Source organism: Rhinolophus sinicus, linkage group LG14 (genome assembly GCF_036562045.2).
Source record: "Rhinolophus sinicus isolate RSC01 linkage group LG14, ASM3656204v1, whole genome shotgun sequence".
Lineage (NCBI taxonomy): Eukaryota > Metazoa > Chordata > Mammalia > Chiroptera > Rhinolophidae > Rhinolophus > Rhinolophus sinicus.
The window spans coordinates 33,925,145-33,944,522 of NC_133763.1; the positions used below are offsets into that span (position 1 = coordinate 33,925,145).

The following is a 19,378-nucleotide window of genomic DNA, read 5'->3' on the forward strand; positions in this document are numbered from 1 at the left end:
TAATTACCTCCAGTTAGGGTGCACTCCTGTTACCCCACTGCTCGTATAGGAGACTGAGGTGATCAACTCTGCAGTTAAGCTGAGTCGGGGCATTGCTGTGGCTTTACTTAGATTCAGTTCTCACTGACTTCACATGTTTTGAGGGACAGATCAGAACTTTCTCTTCAGCAGGACTTGGAAATTACCCCAGAAAAACACCAGAATCTCTGTTATGATTAGTCCAGCCACCAGCTGTCCAAACCATGGGATATCTCTTGCTGCTGGAGACCAGCTGCTAGCTTTTTGTGTTGCTGCGGAGTTCTCTTTTGTTCTCCATCCTCACACTGGCTTTCTGTGCTTCGGAATACCTTCCTGCTGAGCTTCCCATCCTCAAGCCTTCCAAAGAGCCATGACATAGGGCTGGTGAAGGCCTGGAATGCCTGGAGAGATTTCTTTGGAGTCTCTTTGCCTGGCTCCAGACTTCTCCGCCTGGTAAATGGAGAAGGTCCTGCTCACCTCAGAGAGGGCTTCTCTGCTCTGCTGCCTTGGCCTCAAGTCTGGTAGGTGACTCAACGAAATAACATGGGGAAAAGTTGGCTGTGAAAGGCTGATAAGGTCTCTACCTTGGCTCCTTGGGATTCTCACACATAATGCCACTCCAAACACATGCATTAAATGTTCTTTAAAACTGTCCTGGTTTCTCTATGGTGACTACCTGCTCCTCTCACCTTTCAGTCCTCCAGGGAACAAAGCCGTCAGGAGTGTCCTCTCCCTAAAACAATCTTACGGCTTTCTGGGATTGAGTTCATTTAGGTTAATCTGTATTCTCAGATCCCTGTTGCTTTGTAAAAATCTGATTCTGCAGTTTATCTGACTTGTTCTGGTGATCTCTTCTGGCTCTCTACATCCAACTAGCAGCAGAAGTCCTACCTGCATTGCAAAGTCATAATCTAACCACATTGAATCCATCCTGGCTATTTGAGTCTGAATTGGGAAGGTCTTGGAAGCTGTGAAGCAGAGATAAGGCAACAACACTGAGTCATAAAACATGACACAGAACTCTCCAGTTGAATAATAGGTATGACAGTATATGAAATGTAAAGTAGTTAAGATGTAATTATAGTCTGGGTAACAATTATTGCTATGTGTTGTGATATGTCATTGTTCACATTGATTTCTATACTGTTTCTAATATTTAGAAACTTATTGCACACATAGATTTTTGATTAGATGTTCATTTCCTATATTAAGACACCACCCCCATACCTTATATAACCCAAGAACCATAACTAAATTTACAATTTAAACTAAATCAAGTACAAAACAGGAGCTGACCATTTTAATATTGGAGGTTTTAAAGGACACATTATGAAAAATTAAAATGCAAAAAGCAGCAAAAAGTTAAATTATTTATTATGGAAAGATCCGTCAATCTAGTTACTTACCTAAATTTTACACGAATAAAATATTACACAAAATTTCTTTTTGGGTGATCAACATATAGATCAGAAACTCCACCAAAGAAGCTGTATTAGTAAAGTTAATTCATTCCTTATTAATGGTCTACGCATTTTTAACAACATGAAAAATGAAATATCCACCTCAAAAATGAGTTTAATGTTATTTCTTTGCTTCATGTACACAATGGATAATTAGTTCAGGAAAAAAAAAATCTCAAAAGGAGAAAAAATAGCCAACTGTGAAATTCACAAATACTTTCCTTGGATTGGGAACAAATGCTATTCAGGCCAATACCAGGGATGCATAAATTCTTTCTATCCTATTTACAATCCAGTCTTGATTAGTTAGGAGCTCATTTTCCAGTTTGTGAATTATCTAGGTCTTTGATTCTTCTCTTCCCTCTGGCTGACTACCTTTCCCATTTCTCTGCTCATTAGCACCTCCACCAGAAGGGCAAGAAAATCCAGGTGAAAATAAAGTGAATCATACATGGGCATTTTTAAGTACTATGAAGGTTGACTTTAAAAACAACTGTTTGTTCTATGTGAGTGTGTGTATGTCAGACATTCTGCTATCAATTTGAAATTCTATCACTTACAGTCTGAGAAATATCTTTGGGAAATTACTTACCTTTGTCTAGATATGCGATTCTAATATGAAATGGGGATGATGTTCATGTCATCTTTACAAGGTTATTGTGAGATCAACTCAGAGAAATATAAATCTGTTAACTGTAAATGGCTATACAAAGCTAATAAGTTGTTATGTTTTGAAGTCATAAAACCCCTTTGTCAACTTTTGCTTCTTTGACTTATAACATTCAGGGCTTGCCTAGACAAAAAGCTCATTGCCAAATAATATATTTTTATTTTTCTTCTTTCTTTTTAAAAAGTCCTCCACGTTCTCTCTAACGTGGTTCTGAAATATACTCTTGGTAGAAAAGTAGAAGAGACTGGTAAAAGTATTGTTGCAGCTGATGGATTTCATTCATCAATTCTCCCTAGCTGCTATTAAAATTGATAGTCACAGTTTGCCTGCATTAATATATATTCTTACCAAAATGGCCCTCATGCTAATGTATATCTAATATATATTTTCATAACTTTGGGTCTTAAAATGAAGACATATCCCACAGAGTATAGTTTTCAGTAAATTAGAGAATTCATTGTATACATGTTTGTTCTATCAAAGTTTACTTTATTTGTGATATGTTAAGAATGTTTGTTTGCCTGGTGATTAAATTAGTTATCCAGTGCCTCCACGACCATTCTTCTTTTAGATGTTTTACAAGTAATTAGATCATATTTGTGGGTTACAAATAAAGTCTTAAATTCTGCTTAAAGTGAATCAATTATTCAACCATAAATAATGGTTAAAAAAGGAAAACAGTTATTAAAGTATACAAACCTTTAAGACATTACTGTTAAGTATTTATTTTAAAAAATCATCTTCAAAAATAAAGAGAATGCTTTTAAGTAAATGTCTTAGGAGACCTAAAGGGAAAATATGAAATTAGTTCCTGTGAAAAATAAATCTCTGGCATATTCCCTGTAGGGTACAATGTAAAAGAATAAAATACCTAGTGGCAAAAAAAGAAGCCGAGGGGGAAAGTGTTGTCTTTATAAGCAAGCCAAAAAAAAAAAAAAAAAAAAAGTAACATAGGATAAGTAGTTTGTAATAAAGTTAATGCAATACATAGAATTGTAGTATCTTATATTAAATAACAAACTTTATAGTTCCTACTTTTAAGCCTCTTATAAAACAGTGGTGCTTTTTTTCTAAGATTGTTTTCAAAATAACAGATGAAATGAGCCCTTTGAGATAAAAAAAGATCTACTTTAAGGGACTTGCATGATGGGTATGAGGTTGGGGGGAAGAAAGGAAGAAGTAGGAAGTTGTACTTTATCCTCTCTCTCTCCTGATTTCCCTAATACTTTACGAGAAGACTGCATTAGAGTTGAGTTCTCCAGAAAAACAGAACACTGTATGAAATATTACCAAATCGATATTAAATAATGAGCCCCCTGAACAAACCTCTTTAGCTGTTTGAGTATAAACTTTGTTTTCATTTTATGACATGGTCTCTTATGTAGCAAACACACAATTTATAAATTGTTTCCAATGCCTCTCTCATGAGCTAGTTTATACCAAGAAAAAGCTAAATTCAATGCATCATTGCCATCCCCAAGGTCTCTTTCAACATGGTTCAGTGTGTTAGATGCCGTACTTCCAACCTGAGGAGACCATATTGTTATCCAAAAGGCAGCATGAGAAATTACAAAATGAAAGGAATTTGAGAAAAGGTATGTTGTAGGCAGTTAATGCTGTATAATGTGACTATTTGAAAAGCTTTGATGGATTTTCTTAAGATTTTTGCCTTTTGAATGACTAGCACTTTAATCTCTCACAAAGCAGAAGCTTAAAAATTCACCCATTTCTTTTGTTTCTTAATACTGCATAAGGTCATTTTTAACCTCCTGTTAATTCCCATGACTCGGTATCAAAGTGAATGTGATCGAAATGCTGGACCGTTTTGTGGTGGGTGGTAATTGCCTGGTAGCCGGGGCAAAAGGGTAAGGATTTAGGACCGGGAGACGGAGCTTTAGCCACTCACCGCAACCTGGAATTAATCCTCAGGGCACATCCCATAAAAAGCACTATTACAATTTTAAATTGAACAAATTTCTTAAAACAGATTTATTGAAGTATAATTGTATACATGCTATATGTTATATAAATTTGATATGTTATATAGGTTTTGAAAGTTCTTCAAATATTCTGGAAACAAATTCTTTATCAGATATATGATTTGCAAGTATTTTCTTCTAGTCTGTGGTTTGTATTCTCATCTTAAACATGGGTTTGGAGAGCAACACTTTTAAAATTGGAATGAAATCACATTTATCTTTTTTTTTTCTTTCAAGGACTGTGCTTTTGGTATATATCTAAGAAATATTTGTCTAAGGTAAAAGGGATTTTCTCCTATGTTATCTTTAAGAAGTTTTATAGTTTTAGGTTTTACATTTAGGTCTACAACCATTTTAAATTAATTTTTAAATGCTGTGTCAGAGAAGAATCAACATTTACTCTTTTTTTGCTTGTGAAAACTCACTTTTACCAGCATCACTTGTTGAAGAGTATACATATTTTGTTCATTGAATTTTCTTTTTGCACCTTTATCAAAAATGAGTTGTTCATACAATTAATTTGTGGATTGTTGTTTAGGACTTATTATTGTTCCATTAATCTATTTGTCTACCTATCTTTCTGTCAACACCATACTTCCCTGATTACTATAGTTTAAAAATAAGTCTTGAAATCATAGCATTTTAACATTCAACTTGGTTCTTCTTGAACTGTTTTGGCTACTATGTTTTGGCTACACTGCTTTTGCATTTTGAAAGAAATCTCAAAATCAACTTGCCAAGTTCTAAAAAAAAATATCATGCTAATATTTTGATTGGGGTTGCACTTTATCTTCAGATCAATACTAGGATACTTGACATCTTTTCACAGTGAATGCTTCTGACCACTGAACATAGTATAACGTCCCATTTATTTAGGTCTTTAATTTCTATCAGCAAAATATGGTAGTTGTCACTGTTCATGTCTTTCACATCTTTTGTCAGATTTATCCCTATTTCATGTTTTTGCTGCTATTGGTATATTGATATAATATCACATATTTATTTCAGTTTACAATTGTCTACTACTAGTACATAAAAAGTACAAATGATTTCTATAACTTGATCTTATATCTTGCAACCTTGCTAAACTCACGTATTATTTAAGGTAATATTTTGGCAGACCAGACCAAGATGAGATGAATGGAGTGCACAACTTAAGGCAGTGCAAGAAAAGTTAGTAATGAAGATAAATAATATTTTAATGCTGTATTTTAAAAACTCAAATCTGAAAACAACAGCTTGTAGGCTAGCTGCCTTCTTTAGTAAATAAAGTGTTTTTTATTGCTACAATTGGATTTTCTACATAAACAATCATGTCATCTGTGAATAAAAACAGTTTTTCTTCCTTGTAATCTGCATATCTTTTATTTCTTTTTATTCTCTTATTGAACAGGGCAGAAACTCTAGCACAGTGTAGAACAGAAGTGGCAAAAGCAGATACTGTATCTTACTTCTCTTAGGAAGAAAACATTCAGTCTTTCACCATTAACTATGACATTAGCTGTAGGATTTGTTTTGTTTTGTTTTTAATTCTTTTTTTATCAGGTTAAAGAATTACACTTTTATTTTTAATTTGCTGAGATATCTTAAAAATTAGGATTTCTTCAAATGTCTTTCTGTTCAGTTTATGGATATGATTATATAGTTCGTGTTGTTATTTAGTTTGTAACATGTGAATTATATTAATTGCCAAACTGACCTGGAATTCCTGCAATGAACCTCTTTTGCTTACGATGTATTATATTCTTTACATATTGTTAGATTATATTTGTTAGAATCTGTTTAGAACTTTCATATCTATGTTCATGAGAGACACTGTTCCACAATTTTCTTTGTCTTTGTCTAATTGTGGTATCAGGGAATTGGCCGACAGATTTAGTTGGGAAGTATTCCCTCTATTTTAATTTTCTGAAAGTGTATGTGTAGAACTGGAGTTATTCTTTGTTAAATGGTTAGAATAATCCACTCATGAAGCCATCCGGGTCTGCAGTTTTCTTCATAAAAATGTTTTGAACTAGAAATTCAATTTCTCTAATGTTATCAATTGCTTCTTAACCAAGCTTTGATAGTTTGTCTTTCAAGGAATTTGTCCAGTTCACCCAAGTTGATGAATTTATTTGCATGAAATTGTTCATAATGTTCTGTTATTTTCCTTTTAAGATCTGTAGAATCTGCAGTGATGTTACCTCTCTCATTCCTTATGTTGGTAATTTGTGTTTCTTCTCTCTTTTTTTCTTTATTGGACTGGCTAAAGTTTTATCAATTTTATTTAGTACCTCAAGGAATCAGCTTTACCATTCTTGATATTCTCTATTATGTTTTCTGTTTTCCTTTTCATCAATTTCCTCTTCTGATCTGATATCCTTTTAAAATTTACTTTGGGTTTAATTTGCTCTTTTTTTTCCTGGTTGTTAAAGGTGAATGCAGTCATTAATTTGAGACCTTTCTCCATTTGACATATGCAACTAACTCTGTAAATTTTGCTACAAGTAAAGATGTTATGGCATACTGCAAATTTTGATATTTTTATTTTAATATTAATGCAGTTCAAAATAATTCTTAATTTCCATTATGATTTCTTCTTTCATCCAAGGATTATATAGATGTACTAGTTATTTTCTAAATATTTGGAGATTTTACAACTCTTGTTGATTATTAATTTAATTCTGTTGTGGTTCAACTTTCACTATTTGAGTTCTTTAAAATTATTGAGACTTCTTTTATGACCCAGAATATGGCCTATTTTAGAAAATGCTATGTATGTACTAGAAAAAACTGTGTATTGTGCTGTCATTGGATGATACGTCCTATAAATGTTAATTAGATAAGTTGATCATGTTTTTCAAATCTTTAGTAGCCTTACACCATTATTTTATTAATCAATGGCAGGCAAGGATGAAAATCTCTTATGATAATTATGAGTTTTTTCAATGCTCCTTGCATTTCTATCAGTTTTTGATTTATGTATCTTGAAGCTCTGTTACTAAGTACATAAACATTTAGGGTTGTTATCACCTCTGGATGAACTGACCATTTCATCATTATAAAATGATCTTTTAATCCCTGTTAATATTCTTTGCTTTGATATCTACTTTGTCTGCTATTAATCTAATATAACAAGACTATATTTGATTAGTTAGCATGGTATATCTTTTTCCATTGCTTCAATTTTATCCTATTTGTGTTTTTATATTTAAATTTTTCTTGAAAGGAGCATGCAGTTGAGTCTTGCATTTTTATCCAATCTGAAATTCTCTGACTTAATTGGAGTGTTTAGACCATTTACATTTAATGTGATTATTGATATGGTTTGGTTGAACTCTATCACCTTACTATATGGTTTCTACTCATCTCATCTCTTTTTTTATTCCCTTTTCCTCCTTTTCTACCTTCTTTTGATCTGATTACTTTGTATGATTGCATTTTATAGTTTTATTGCTGGCTTTTTAGCTATAACTCTGTCACATTATTTTAGTGGTTGTGTAGATCTTAGAGGATATATCACAGTCTACCTTCAAGTGATATAAAACTTTACACAAGGTGTTAGGAGCTTAAAATAGCATACTTCAATTTTTTCCTCACAACTTCTGTATCATTGTTCTACATTTTGCCTTTGCATGTGATATAAACCCTCACACTATTTTATATTTTTGTTTAAACAACCGATTCTCTTCTAATGTGAGTTAATAAGAAAAACTCATATATTTACCCATGTACCGTGTTTCCCCGAAAATAAGACCTAGCCGGACAATCAGCTCAAAAGACACATTAGAGCTGATTGTCTGGCTAGGTTGTATTTTGGAGGAAACAGGGTAATTACAAACTCTGGTGCGCTTAATTTCTTCGTGTAGACCCATGTTTCAACCTGGCATTAATTTCCTTCTACCGAAAACATTTTCTTTTAACATTTGCTGTAGTACAGATTTCCTGGTGATGAATTCTTTCCATTTTTATGTGTTTGAAGTACATTTATTTCACCTGTATTTTTGAAAAATATGTAGCTGAATTTTAAAACCTAGGTCAACAAGTTTCTTTTTTCTTTTTTCAGCTCTTTAAAGATGGTGTTTTCTAGTATGCATTGTTTTTCATGATTATCATAGCAGTAATCCTTACGTTTGTTTCTTTGTATGGAACATGTTTTTTGTCTTGGGCTACTTTTAAGATTTTTCTTTTTATCAAAAGTTTGATTAATTTGATTATAACGTACTACTTTGGTATAATTTTCTTCATGTTTCTTATGCTTGGCATTCATCAAGTTTCTTGGTGTGTTTCTGGTTTTGTTTGTTTTTTCTGGAGGGCTGGGCGCTTGTAGTTTTAAGCAAAACTGGAAAAGTTTGGGGCATCATTTGTTCAAATTTTGGGGAGGCCAGTAAATATTAGGCTACTGAAGTTGCCCCCCAGCTCACTAATCATGTTTACTACCCCCACCCTCTCTCTTTCTGTGTGTGTGTGTGTGTGTGTGTGTGTGTGTGTTTCACTTTGGATAGTTTTTATTGCTGTATCTCCAAGTTTATTAATCATTTCTTTTTCAGTGCCTAATATGGTCTTAATAACCTCCAGTATATTTTTCATCTCACTCGTAGTTTTCAGGTCTAGAAGTTTGATTAAGTCTTTTATCAATCCTCCATGCCTTAACTTTTTGAACATGTGGGATATAGCTTTAGTAACAATTTTAATGTACTTGCCTGCTAAGTCTAACATCGCATCAGTTCTGGCACAATTTTAATTGATTGATTTTCCACTTAGGCATATTTGGGGTTATATTTTCCTACTTCCTTACATACTGGGTAATTTTTAATTGGATGCCAGACTGTGAATTTTATCTTGCTTGGTACTAGATATTTTTGTATTCCTATAGATATCCTTGAGTTGCAGTTAAGCTATTTGGTACCATTTTGATCCATTCAGATCTTGCTTTTAATGTTTGTTTGGCATGACTAAAGCAGTGCTCAGCCCACGGCTCATTGTGAATCATAGGGTTTTCTAGTCTGGTTGGCTGCAAGAGTCACTATGTCCAGATGTAGGTAAGAACTGAGTACTAGTCCCTCTAATGCACTTGGAAGTTCTTTCTGCATTGTCTCACAATTCACTCACATGCATGAAGCAGATCTGTACCCTCCTGAATATTCAAGAGAAACCCTCTGCATATCTCTGGAGTTCTCTCTGTATGCAGCTCTCTGCTTCCTGGTGCTCTGTCTTGTGAATTCTAGCCACCTTGGTCTCTCTGAACTCTCAGCTTTGTCTCCTCAACTCAGGGAGGTCTCTGGGGTCAGCTCCCTTAATGTGGTCTGGAAACTTATTGGGGCTATGGTGCAGCTCACCTCCTTGTTTTCCATCTCTCAGTGACCACTGTCCTCATCTACTGATGTTCTTGGTCTTTTTTTTCATATATTTTATAAGTATTTTGATGCTGCTTTCAGCTGGGAGGGTAAATCCAGTTTCCAATATCCCATATAGGCTACAGCTAGCATTTTCTTTTAAGGAACTAGGAATATGCTATCTCAATAAAATACATGGGTACATGGAGCCAGTAATCAATCATAGAACTATGAGCTATACTATATATTCCAATTCATTTTAGCTATTCTTGTTTTGTGGAATCAAACAGCTTTTAATTTTATTTGCTTCTATGCTGATACCAAGAAAATAACTGTCAATTATTTAAGTCTTATTTTAATTGGAAGCTGTTAAGTCAAATAAATGAATAATATTAAAGCAAGGACATATAATGAATAAAACATTGGACAAGGAATCAGAAGACCTTACATTCTATGACATATAATCAACGCAAGTTCAGAACAATCACTAAAAAGCGTATTTAGAAGTTTGTCTATAATTTTTTTAATTGGTAATTATTTCTGAAATAGTGCCTTTTAGATAAACTGTTAGTTCACACATGTTTTGAAAATCAATTGGGCAATATACTCCAAGAATTACAAAAATACTTTTATCTTCCACTTCTCAAATATTCCTCTCAGAACATTTCATGAAAACAAATTATTATTTTATATGTGATTATTTTATATGTGAATAAGAACTAAGTGCTTAAAGGTATTCTATGCAATATATTAGGTTGGTGCAAAAGTAATTGCGGTTTTTCAATTATTTTTAACCTTTTAAACCGCAATTACTTTTGCACCAACCTAATAATTTATAGTCTTGAATAACTGCTATGTGTCAAACACACACACACACACACACACACACACACACACACACACACTTCATTTAGTCTTTACAACAACCTGGGAGTAGGTATTGTATCACACAGAGGAGGAAGTCGAGGCTGAGAGTATCAATATATAGCAAATAATGCTGAAATTCAAATCCATCCTGGATGTAAACCCTATGTCTTAAGAGTCTAGAATCTATTAACTCTAGAAAGTGAAAACAGAGATTTGTTAGGATAACTTGACTGCTTTGCCTCCACGCACCCTAACTTTTAAAATTTCTGTTATTGTTATGATTCATTTTTATTTTTTGCAAATGAGATAGTTTTTAAAAATACCAGTAATGCCACTAGATAATCATCCTGGATTTCAGCAAAAGGGGAGGTTAGGAAGTAAGTAGGAGAGGCCCTCTAGAATTCATGAATGATGTTAGAAAATCACTACTTGAGCTCTGGTATAAAGAAGGGAAGCATTTCCTGGGGATATTCTAGCCTTCCTTTCAATACCTGCTCCAGTAGTTTCCTACTTTATTTAAAATAAATCCGCATGGAAACATGTAGAAATTGACAGAAACAGGGACTTGACAAGCTCAAAAAATTCCAGAGGGAGCGAAGGAGGTCTCCCTCCTGTGCAAGGATGTTTACATTTCTGTTAGTAAATATCCTCTTTGGGATTTGAGCAGAGAAGAGCTTGTGAAGAGCTTGGACTTTACAAACTCTGTGATAAGAAAGCAAAAATTACCCGGTACAGGTCATTGCTGGCCTAACAATACACATATTGTAGTTTTATCTGTTACCAAATTTCATTTTTCTAAACAGATTGAGTAACTAAACCCCACTATTTCTAATGAGTGGGACTTAACTGTAAATACTGCAAAGAAAAGGAAGCCCACTTCTGCTGAGTCAGCCTTTGCGGCCCCTGTAGGACAGTCCAGGGATTCTCAGGTGAGGAGTATCCACTGAATAAGCAGTGAGCAGCTTCCTTTCGTGAAGGAGAGCTGGACCTGGCTCAATCCCTCAACTTCTCTATCTTCAAATACAGATGTCAAGATGGGGCCAGCTAACAGTTCAAATCGAGGTCACCTTGAGTCCTGCCATTGTTTTCTATAGTCAGTTCCATCCCTGCAAAGCAGTAAGAGCTGGGCTATAAAACGTGCTACACTAGGACTAATGAGAAAATCATGGTTGGCTGAAGACAGAACTTCTTTCTTCAAAAGAAAATATTTTGTTTTCTTTTTTGAGTGTCTGCAGGTAAGAGGGTACAATATAATTGGCCCATCTGAGTGGATGCACAAAGGAGGATTGGAATACCATATATTCTTAATTCCTCAGACTCCTTAGGGACAAATGGACTACCTCTTCAAGGTGCAACAGAAAGATTTCTGGTCCCATTGCCTTCACTTACTAGCTATGTGAGGCAAGACAGTTAATGCAACATATCTAAACATCAGGTTCCTCATATGTAAAAAGGGAAAATTTTCTGCTTCACAGATACATAAAGCCTTTAGTGTAGTTCAAGGCACGTATGAAAAGCTCCCTAACTTTGAGGAGTTTCATAAATATTTAGTGATATATGCGTATGTCAAGGGTCATGAATGATACTGGTTATACATGCAATAAAATCAATAGATAAGCTTTATAAAAATACATACACACCTACAAATGTATACATACATATGTATGTAGACATACACACATACTTACATACACACATACACATAGATATATATTCATTGTATCCATGCCAGAATTTCTTCAATGATTGAACTAGGATAGGGTCTAATCATAAACACTCTTCTTGAAGCTTCCCAAGCGATTATAATATGCAACCAGAATTGAGAATCACTGGACATAAATTCTTAATCTGAGGCCCACTGAACTCTTGATAGAATACAGGGAATTCATGAACTTGAATGCGAAAAAATTTCGGTCTTTATTTTCACTGACCTCCCATTGAAATTTAGCATTTCCTCAACCATGAATGCAATAAAACACAATAGCACTATTAATACCTGTAACTTTGCACCAACAACAGTGACAGAAAATCATTGTACAGCTGCTGCAGACTTCTCTAGGTGTCACTTATAGTCGCCATTAGGTCAAAATAGCAGTAGTTATTAGACCTCCCACTATATTGTGTTTTTTAGAGGCTTACTAAAGAGTAATGTATATTACTATACCACATATTCTTAAAAATATTTTGAGAATTTTAGTGTAATATAATGGGAATCTTTTGTAACCTTATATATTTTATTTTATGCATTCAAAAACATTTTTCAGAAAAGAGGCCCTTAGACTTCACCAGGTGCCTAAGGAGTCCGTGGTGCATACACAAGGGTAAGCACTCTGCATGTACAGGCTACTGGTCAGGAAAACACCTTCAGGAATCCTATGAGGAACAACTACTCTGAAGTTATTATGAACTAAATGTGGTTAATGCTCATCTCTCAGTAATGAACTGAGAAAGCATCTCAGTAGAAATTAGGTGTATTGTAATAGAAGTGTATTTACGAGCACATATCTATTGTTCTTCCTTTATCAATTTCTCTAACAAGGCCATCACTCCCTTTTCTATCTTCACCTGCTGATTCATTGCTGAATCCCCCTATCTTTTGCCTAACTCTTACTATAGCTGCCACAAATGACAGAAAATGTCAGTCTTTGCTTGCTAATTCAGTGCATTCAGACAAAAAGCAGCATGTATTTTTCAGTACAATTTTTTCCAAGACTAAAGTATATGGTTTCTAAGGCAGTGAGAATAAAAGGATTCACTTAAAATTGATTCCTGTAAGCCCTAATTATACAGTAGATTTCATAATAAGCATAGCAAAATCACAGTTTAGGAACAAAAAAACTCTTAGTAATAAATTGTCACTACAGTGATCAGCGTGCCAAATTTAAATCACAGATAAATAAAAGGAAATCTTGAAAGCTGAGCAGAAATCTAGTGTAAGTGTAGGCTTTGGTATAACTCTGTGATAGTTAAGAAACAACCCCTTACAACATATTTCAGGGGGTCTCAATGCCTTTATAGTCAAGCTGTTCTTCCAGCTGTCTCTTCTAGTTCACGGTCACCTAGTGCCTACCCTCTCTGAAACAGAGATACTAGATGCTGATATTAGCAGACCTTTATGCACCACCCCTCCCCCCAACACAATTTATTTTTCAGAAAAGTTAGCCCTTGCTTAAAATTTGCCACACTGAGCTGAATTATCCAATCCCTGTCATTAAAGGTGGCAGCCGCACACTCGAGAATGATGTGGGAAAACTCCAGTGAGAGTGATAATTAAACTTGAAAAATGAAGGGTCACTGCCTTTCATTCAGCTCATTGGGTTTGGCATCAGAGTAATTCCAAAACAGTGGGGGATATTCTACTCTCAGCATGGCTGTATCTAGGTGCACACATGTTATTTCTATGGGTTCAAATGGGAATGCCATTTGAATTGTATTTAAAATGTTATCTTTTTAATACGGGGAGTAAAAATCTTAAAAATTAGTTCTGAGAATACAGAAACAGAATGATGAGCATAATCTAAATGGTGGAAGAATTAGGAACAAGAAAAGCATGCATTGTTTCCTCAGAAGAAAAAGCATTATAGGAAAGGAAAATTGTTTCCAAGGAAATTGAAAAGAACATTCAAATATGTCTCTTCTTCCTACTTGACTGTGGACTCGCAAAACGAGAGCTTCATCTCAGCTTTCTTGTCTACTTACTGTCATTTCTTGGAGGCCATTATTATAACATCTTATTCCAGCCCGAGAGAGGATAGAAAGTATCAGGTGAGCTTACTATAAGCAATTGGTGGGAGTCATTTTTCAGGAAAACGGATTTATTTTTCCTGATACATTGGTTTATCTAAATACTATTGAAGCAATATTTGAGAAATTATATTTCATACCATTCTTATGTTGCATTAAAAAGTCATACTGAACTTTTAAGGGTCTGAAATAATATCTCAACATAGGCATATGCATGAGAGAGCACTATTATTGGACAGGAACATGGGTGCTAAAAGCAAACTTTTAGTTCAAAATCTGGCCTCACCATATAACAGTTTTGTAACCTTGGGCATGTTATTTAACCTCTGTGTGCCTCAGTTTCCTCATCTGTGACATGGGGAAAATAATAGTACCTATCTTATAAGGTTGTTGAAAGATTAAATAATGTAAAAACTTATAAAACATTTATAACCATACCTAGCACAGACTACTATAGCACCCACACTTATTATTAGTGTTATTATTGTTATTATTATTGTTGTTATTATTATCTTATTTCATGGTCAATACCTAGCAGAGAGCTTAACACAATAGACCAAGCTTAAAAATATATCAATTCTTTTCATGGTTGACCACTTTCTGTCTTTGTCATTCTAAGAAAAGCTTCCTAAAAGATGTATGCCCTTTAGAAAAACAAACAGATCAACATAATTATTATTAGACTTGATTATATAATGAGAAAATTGGGATAATTGCATCATCAAGCTCAAAAAGTGAAAAATTCCTAATAAGCAGAAGCTATAGATTTCAGATGATTCTTGACAGTTCCCTTCACATCTGAAAGGTTGACTTGAGGAAGATAAATTATAGTCTATGCTATCATATTTTGTTTCAAGGGAAGAGAGAATTTTGAAACACTTAGAGCTTTCTGAAACAAACAAAAAACCTCAATGGGTTAGGCAATAGTTGACATATAAAGTCCCTTGTACGCTTTTCTTTTATCAGTTTGTGGGCAAACATCCACAAGTTTCATTAGATTTTAAACTATTTATCATTAGAATACTTGAACTGTTCTTATTTGTCTTCAAAGGATCAATGTAGAAAAATTTTTTCTACAACATAAACACACACATTGCCTCAAACTTCGATTCACCACCAGCTCATTTAGAGGGAGGTAGGGAGGGAGAGGGAGAGGGAAGAAGGGGGAAGGAGGGAAGGAGGGAGAGAGAATGAGAGAGAGAGAGAGAGAGAAATGAGTATGTGTGCATGTGTGCATTTGTGTGTATGGGGGGAAGGGGGAAGGGAGAGAGAATGAAAGAATAATATTAAGGACGACCCTAACCAATTATTGAAGAGAAAATACTATCTATAGGTTGAAAACTACAGGCAACATATGAAAGTCCACAAGGAAATATTATATGTAAGTCTCATTTTACTATAATATTTGTGCACAGTATTTTAAAAGAAAAAGGCGTTTTATAAAGGACCACTGACTCATTTAGTATAGGGTATTAAAATTATTAGGTACATTATTTTCCACTGAAAAGACAGAAATAAAGTATATAAAAAAGATATTCTGCTTCTGCCTCTGGTTTATATTTAAAATGATTTATAGTCTGCAATTTCTTTGTAAGGTCATCACCTTCATAAATACTAGCCACATACAGTGAAAACCAACTCAATAAAATGAGTATTTCATTTCTCTTCCTCCTGCTTCTGTAGATACTTCTTCCATCTACATGTCACCCATTTATAACAAAGCCTCACACTATGCAGATTTTTACGAGTTCTCAAGATTTTCTTTCTTTTTTTAATTTTTAATCTTTCTATGCATCAGCAAAGCAACTGGCAGTTTCTTTAATAAAATATATCATACGCATTAATATTTATAAGCCTATGAATTGGATGTTTAAATAAACATTCACCAACTTATGCCAATTCTTTTGTTTTAGACATTAAATCACACTTACATTGTCTGGAAAGTCAGCCTTTAGTTCAGTGACACTTTGACACCAATATGCTGCTGTTTTTTCACTGATGAGCTCGATATTCAGGAAGGAGCTTTGTCCAGGACCATACGTGGGGCCCGAGGTAGTCCCCCTGATGATTCTGGGTGAAACATTTGTCACAATGTCCTGATGAAAGAGTAAAAATATTCAGTCTCTTTCTGACAAAGGAAACCTATGATTTTTATTCTATGCTCATTTCCATATGACAGTATTTTGCCAAGTCCCTTCTCACATTTTCACAGATTAATTTTTAAAATATATTTTAAATTACAGTTGAACATTAACTACTTCCAAATGAAAGTAAAGTACATTATTTGTTAGTGTTATTTAAATTATTTCCTGTAATTGTAAGGTTAGCATAGTGAAAAAACCAAAAAAATATAAATTCCTTCACACTGGTTTTGGGCACACACATTTTAATTTGTTTCCAACTAAGTAATAAATAAAAACATAAGTAAAATGTAAGAATATCATTTCAGTCCATTTAATTTAAGTATCTCCAATGAGATTTTAATTGCAATTAATAAGAGTTAAGGTTTGTAAAGAAAAAATAATTTCCTAAAAAGTAATCCCAATGTAAATCAGCCGAATACACATTAGTAGTACTGGCTCATCAAACTTGAACACATACTCTAACAAACTAACTGGGCCAACTTACCTATGGAGTCTATAATTTCACATTCAATGAGAGTTTACTTTTCCCAAGAGTGAACAAGTTAACTTCCTGATAACAATAAATACAGTAAACTGTCAAGTTAACTTGCTTGTTAAGTGTAATTAACAATCAATAATGGCTTCTAGGGCTGTATTAACAAAGAAGAGTAACATTCTTACATTACCAAAAAGTAAAAAGAAACAAAGAAAAATGTTTCTTCAGCCAAATTCCAATTAAAATTAATTTTGAGTAAAGGTCACATAGTTAAGGATTTATCAGAATTAGTCATTTAAGTACCCCCTCCTCACCATCTTGTCACTTTTAGTGAGATAACATGAACCCCCATTAGTATATAGCAATTAAGGTCAATTTACATATTTTAATTAAGAACCACCCCATATAAAACAATTAGCGTAATAGGCATACTAACTAGATTTCATAACATTTGGACGTTTTTCCAACTAGATAGACAGGAAACCTTAATTAGCATTAATTAGTGCTGATCTGCATATGTTTGATAAGGCATACCCTTGCCACAAAAGATTATTTATTCCTGAATCTGCCAAATGCTACAGTTGCAGAAGATAAAAGGACTTTTCTTCACATTGCATGTTAATTTCTGGTAATTTACATTCACTTTTACATTTGAATTAGTATATTATAAAATAAATGGTATAAATGTTACAATAAGACTCCTTAAATATGTACATTTTTACTTATAGGAATTCTGCTAGTTTATGTTTTACTAATTAAGCCATTCCACTTCTATTGTAATTGTGGGCCACATCACCAGCCTTACTTTGATTTGCTATTATGAAACCATGTTACATGATTTTAATGGGAAAATGACAAGTAGAATCACTCTAGGAAGCTCCAGCCGCCTGGGTCACATTTCCACGTTGGCAAAAGCTGAAACCAGTGCTCTGCCTTCCTGCGGTGGCGCCAGTTCAGCTGCCCCACAGTCCTCTGCTGCTGTGCCGCCCTGGCCTGAGGGGACAATTCTGGAAATGGTTCACTCAGATGAGGCTGCTTTTCTTCTTTGTCCCAAAAAAGCCATACTGTAAGCCTTGAGAGCCTCCTTTTCTCAGTTATGCCCCCTACTCCAAATGCTCTTCACCTAAATGAACCATGGTGTCTGCACAGGACAACTCGGCCAAGTTGGTGAAGAGAGTCCATATTCAGTTCACCAAGACACGTGCCCTGGCACTGGGTAGTTCCCAAATGAAGGGGCACCTGTTTTAAATGACCATTTTGTAATTTATTGGCCTGAAAGCGGTACTTTCAGCTTATTCAACAAATCTGATTTGTGTTAGCATGGTCCCTACTCCTGCCCATTCTTTAGGTCTTAGCCTAGACTTCAGTCCCTTAGAGAAGCCTTTCTGATCCCTCTGACACCATTAGTCTTTGGCTCAAGCCCCCGCCGTAGCAACATATATATCCCTCAGCTGGCACCCCTGATGTCCTCTATTGTGATTGCCTATATTCTTATCTGGGCCTTTCACTGAGTACAAACTTTGGAAGGGAAGAAGCTATAACTTGTTCACTATTAAGTGCTCAGCTTTCAGTCTAGCATTCAGTAGGTGTTCAAATGTTTGTTGAAGGAGGCTAGACTAAAACCCTAAGAACTAGACTAGGTTCTGTCCGGAGCTGCGGGGAGTCTAAAGTACTTATTACTGGCCAGACATGGGGATTTAGGCTTATATTCACATTTCAGGTACTGGTTCTGTGCTTGCATCCTTTCCTACTAGTCCATTCCTTTAGAATCGGGGTCTTTACTTGCTTCCTCTGACTCCTTGGGGACTCTCTCTGAATACAGACCCACCTCCCACTATGTCTGGATCGTGGTACCAGCGTGCTCTAATACAGCTTGCCCATGACCCCAGCTCTCTCTGTGCCACCCTACATACAGCCTCAATGACAGGCAGCATTCTTCAACTTGATCACCATGTAGCTTCTAAGACCTTCCTGATTGTTGGCCCTAAATTGTTGGGTTTACCTGATCTCTAGGATCCAAATACCAAACAGAATGGCCCCATTCAGATACAAACTGACTTGTAAGTTTTTCTCATTCAGGTGGCTGTGAACTCCTAACCTGGCCCATGGTCACATAGCAGACTTCTTAGATGGTTTCTTCCTCTCAGGACCTTACCCACCGATAGTTGCCTCTTTTATCTGTGCCCTAGGCTAGGCCCACATCTTCAGAGCATGTATAGGAAGATTTTTAGTATCACAAAATTAAAAAAACACAGAATGGAAGAATTTTACCTATACTAAGTTAAAACTTGATTCTCCAGCATTCTAAGCCATATGCTATTTTATAGTAATCATAATATCAATTAGTCCAGCAACCCACAATATCCAAAAGAGTCAACAAACTTATAATTTAATTGGAGGACAGTTAAGCAAATGCTTCCTTCTTAAAATGCCTCCCACCACCCAGTGATACCTTAAAACTTAAAATTCTACCATTAGAGGTTTTTCCTTTAAGTACTGTGAGTTAAGTTTATTATTAATGTTGTGGTTATTTTACTTTTGTATAATCCAGTGCTAAACTGTAAATATATCATGGGAGGATTATTAATGATCTCCTTAACCAAGATTGAACAGGAACAAGGCAAATCAAAGGGAAATTTTATCTATTTTATGACAGGGATTGTTTACTCCTTTTGATTGAATTATGATAGGCAGTACTTCTCT

The 19,378-nt window shown here is 34.7% G+C and overlaps 1 protein-coding gene across 2 annotated transcripts in view; it reads right to left on the bottom strand.

Moving 5' to 3' along the window:
- Nucleotides 1-19,378, bottom strand: part of DPYD (dihydropyrimidine dehydrogenase) — a 795,862-nt gene that overhangs the window by 349,477 nt on the left and 427,007 nt on the right. The window contains exon 14 of one of the 2 annotated variants that reach the window (XM_019747023.2): nucleotides 15,988-16,152. The exons of the other annotated variant lie outside the window; for it this stretch is intronic. Within the exon in view, the coding sequence (XP_019602582.2) occupies nucleotides 15,988-16,152 (165 nt within the window). The remainder of the gene's footprint in view (nucleotides 1-15,987; nucleotides 16,153-19,378) is intronic. 2 annotated transcript variants of the gene reach the window in all.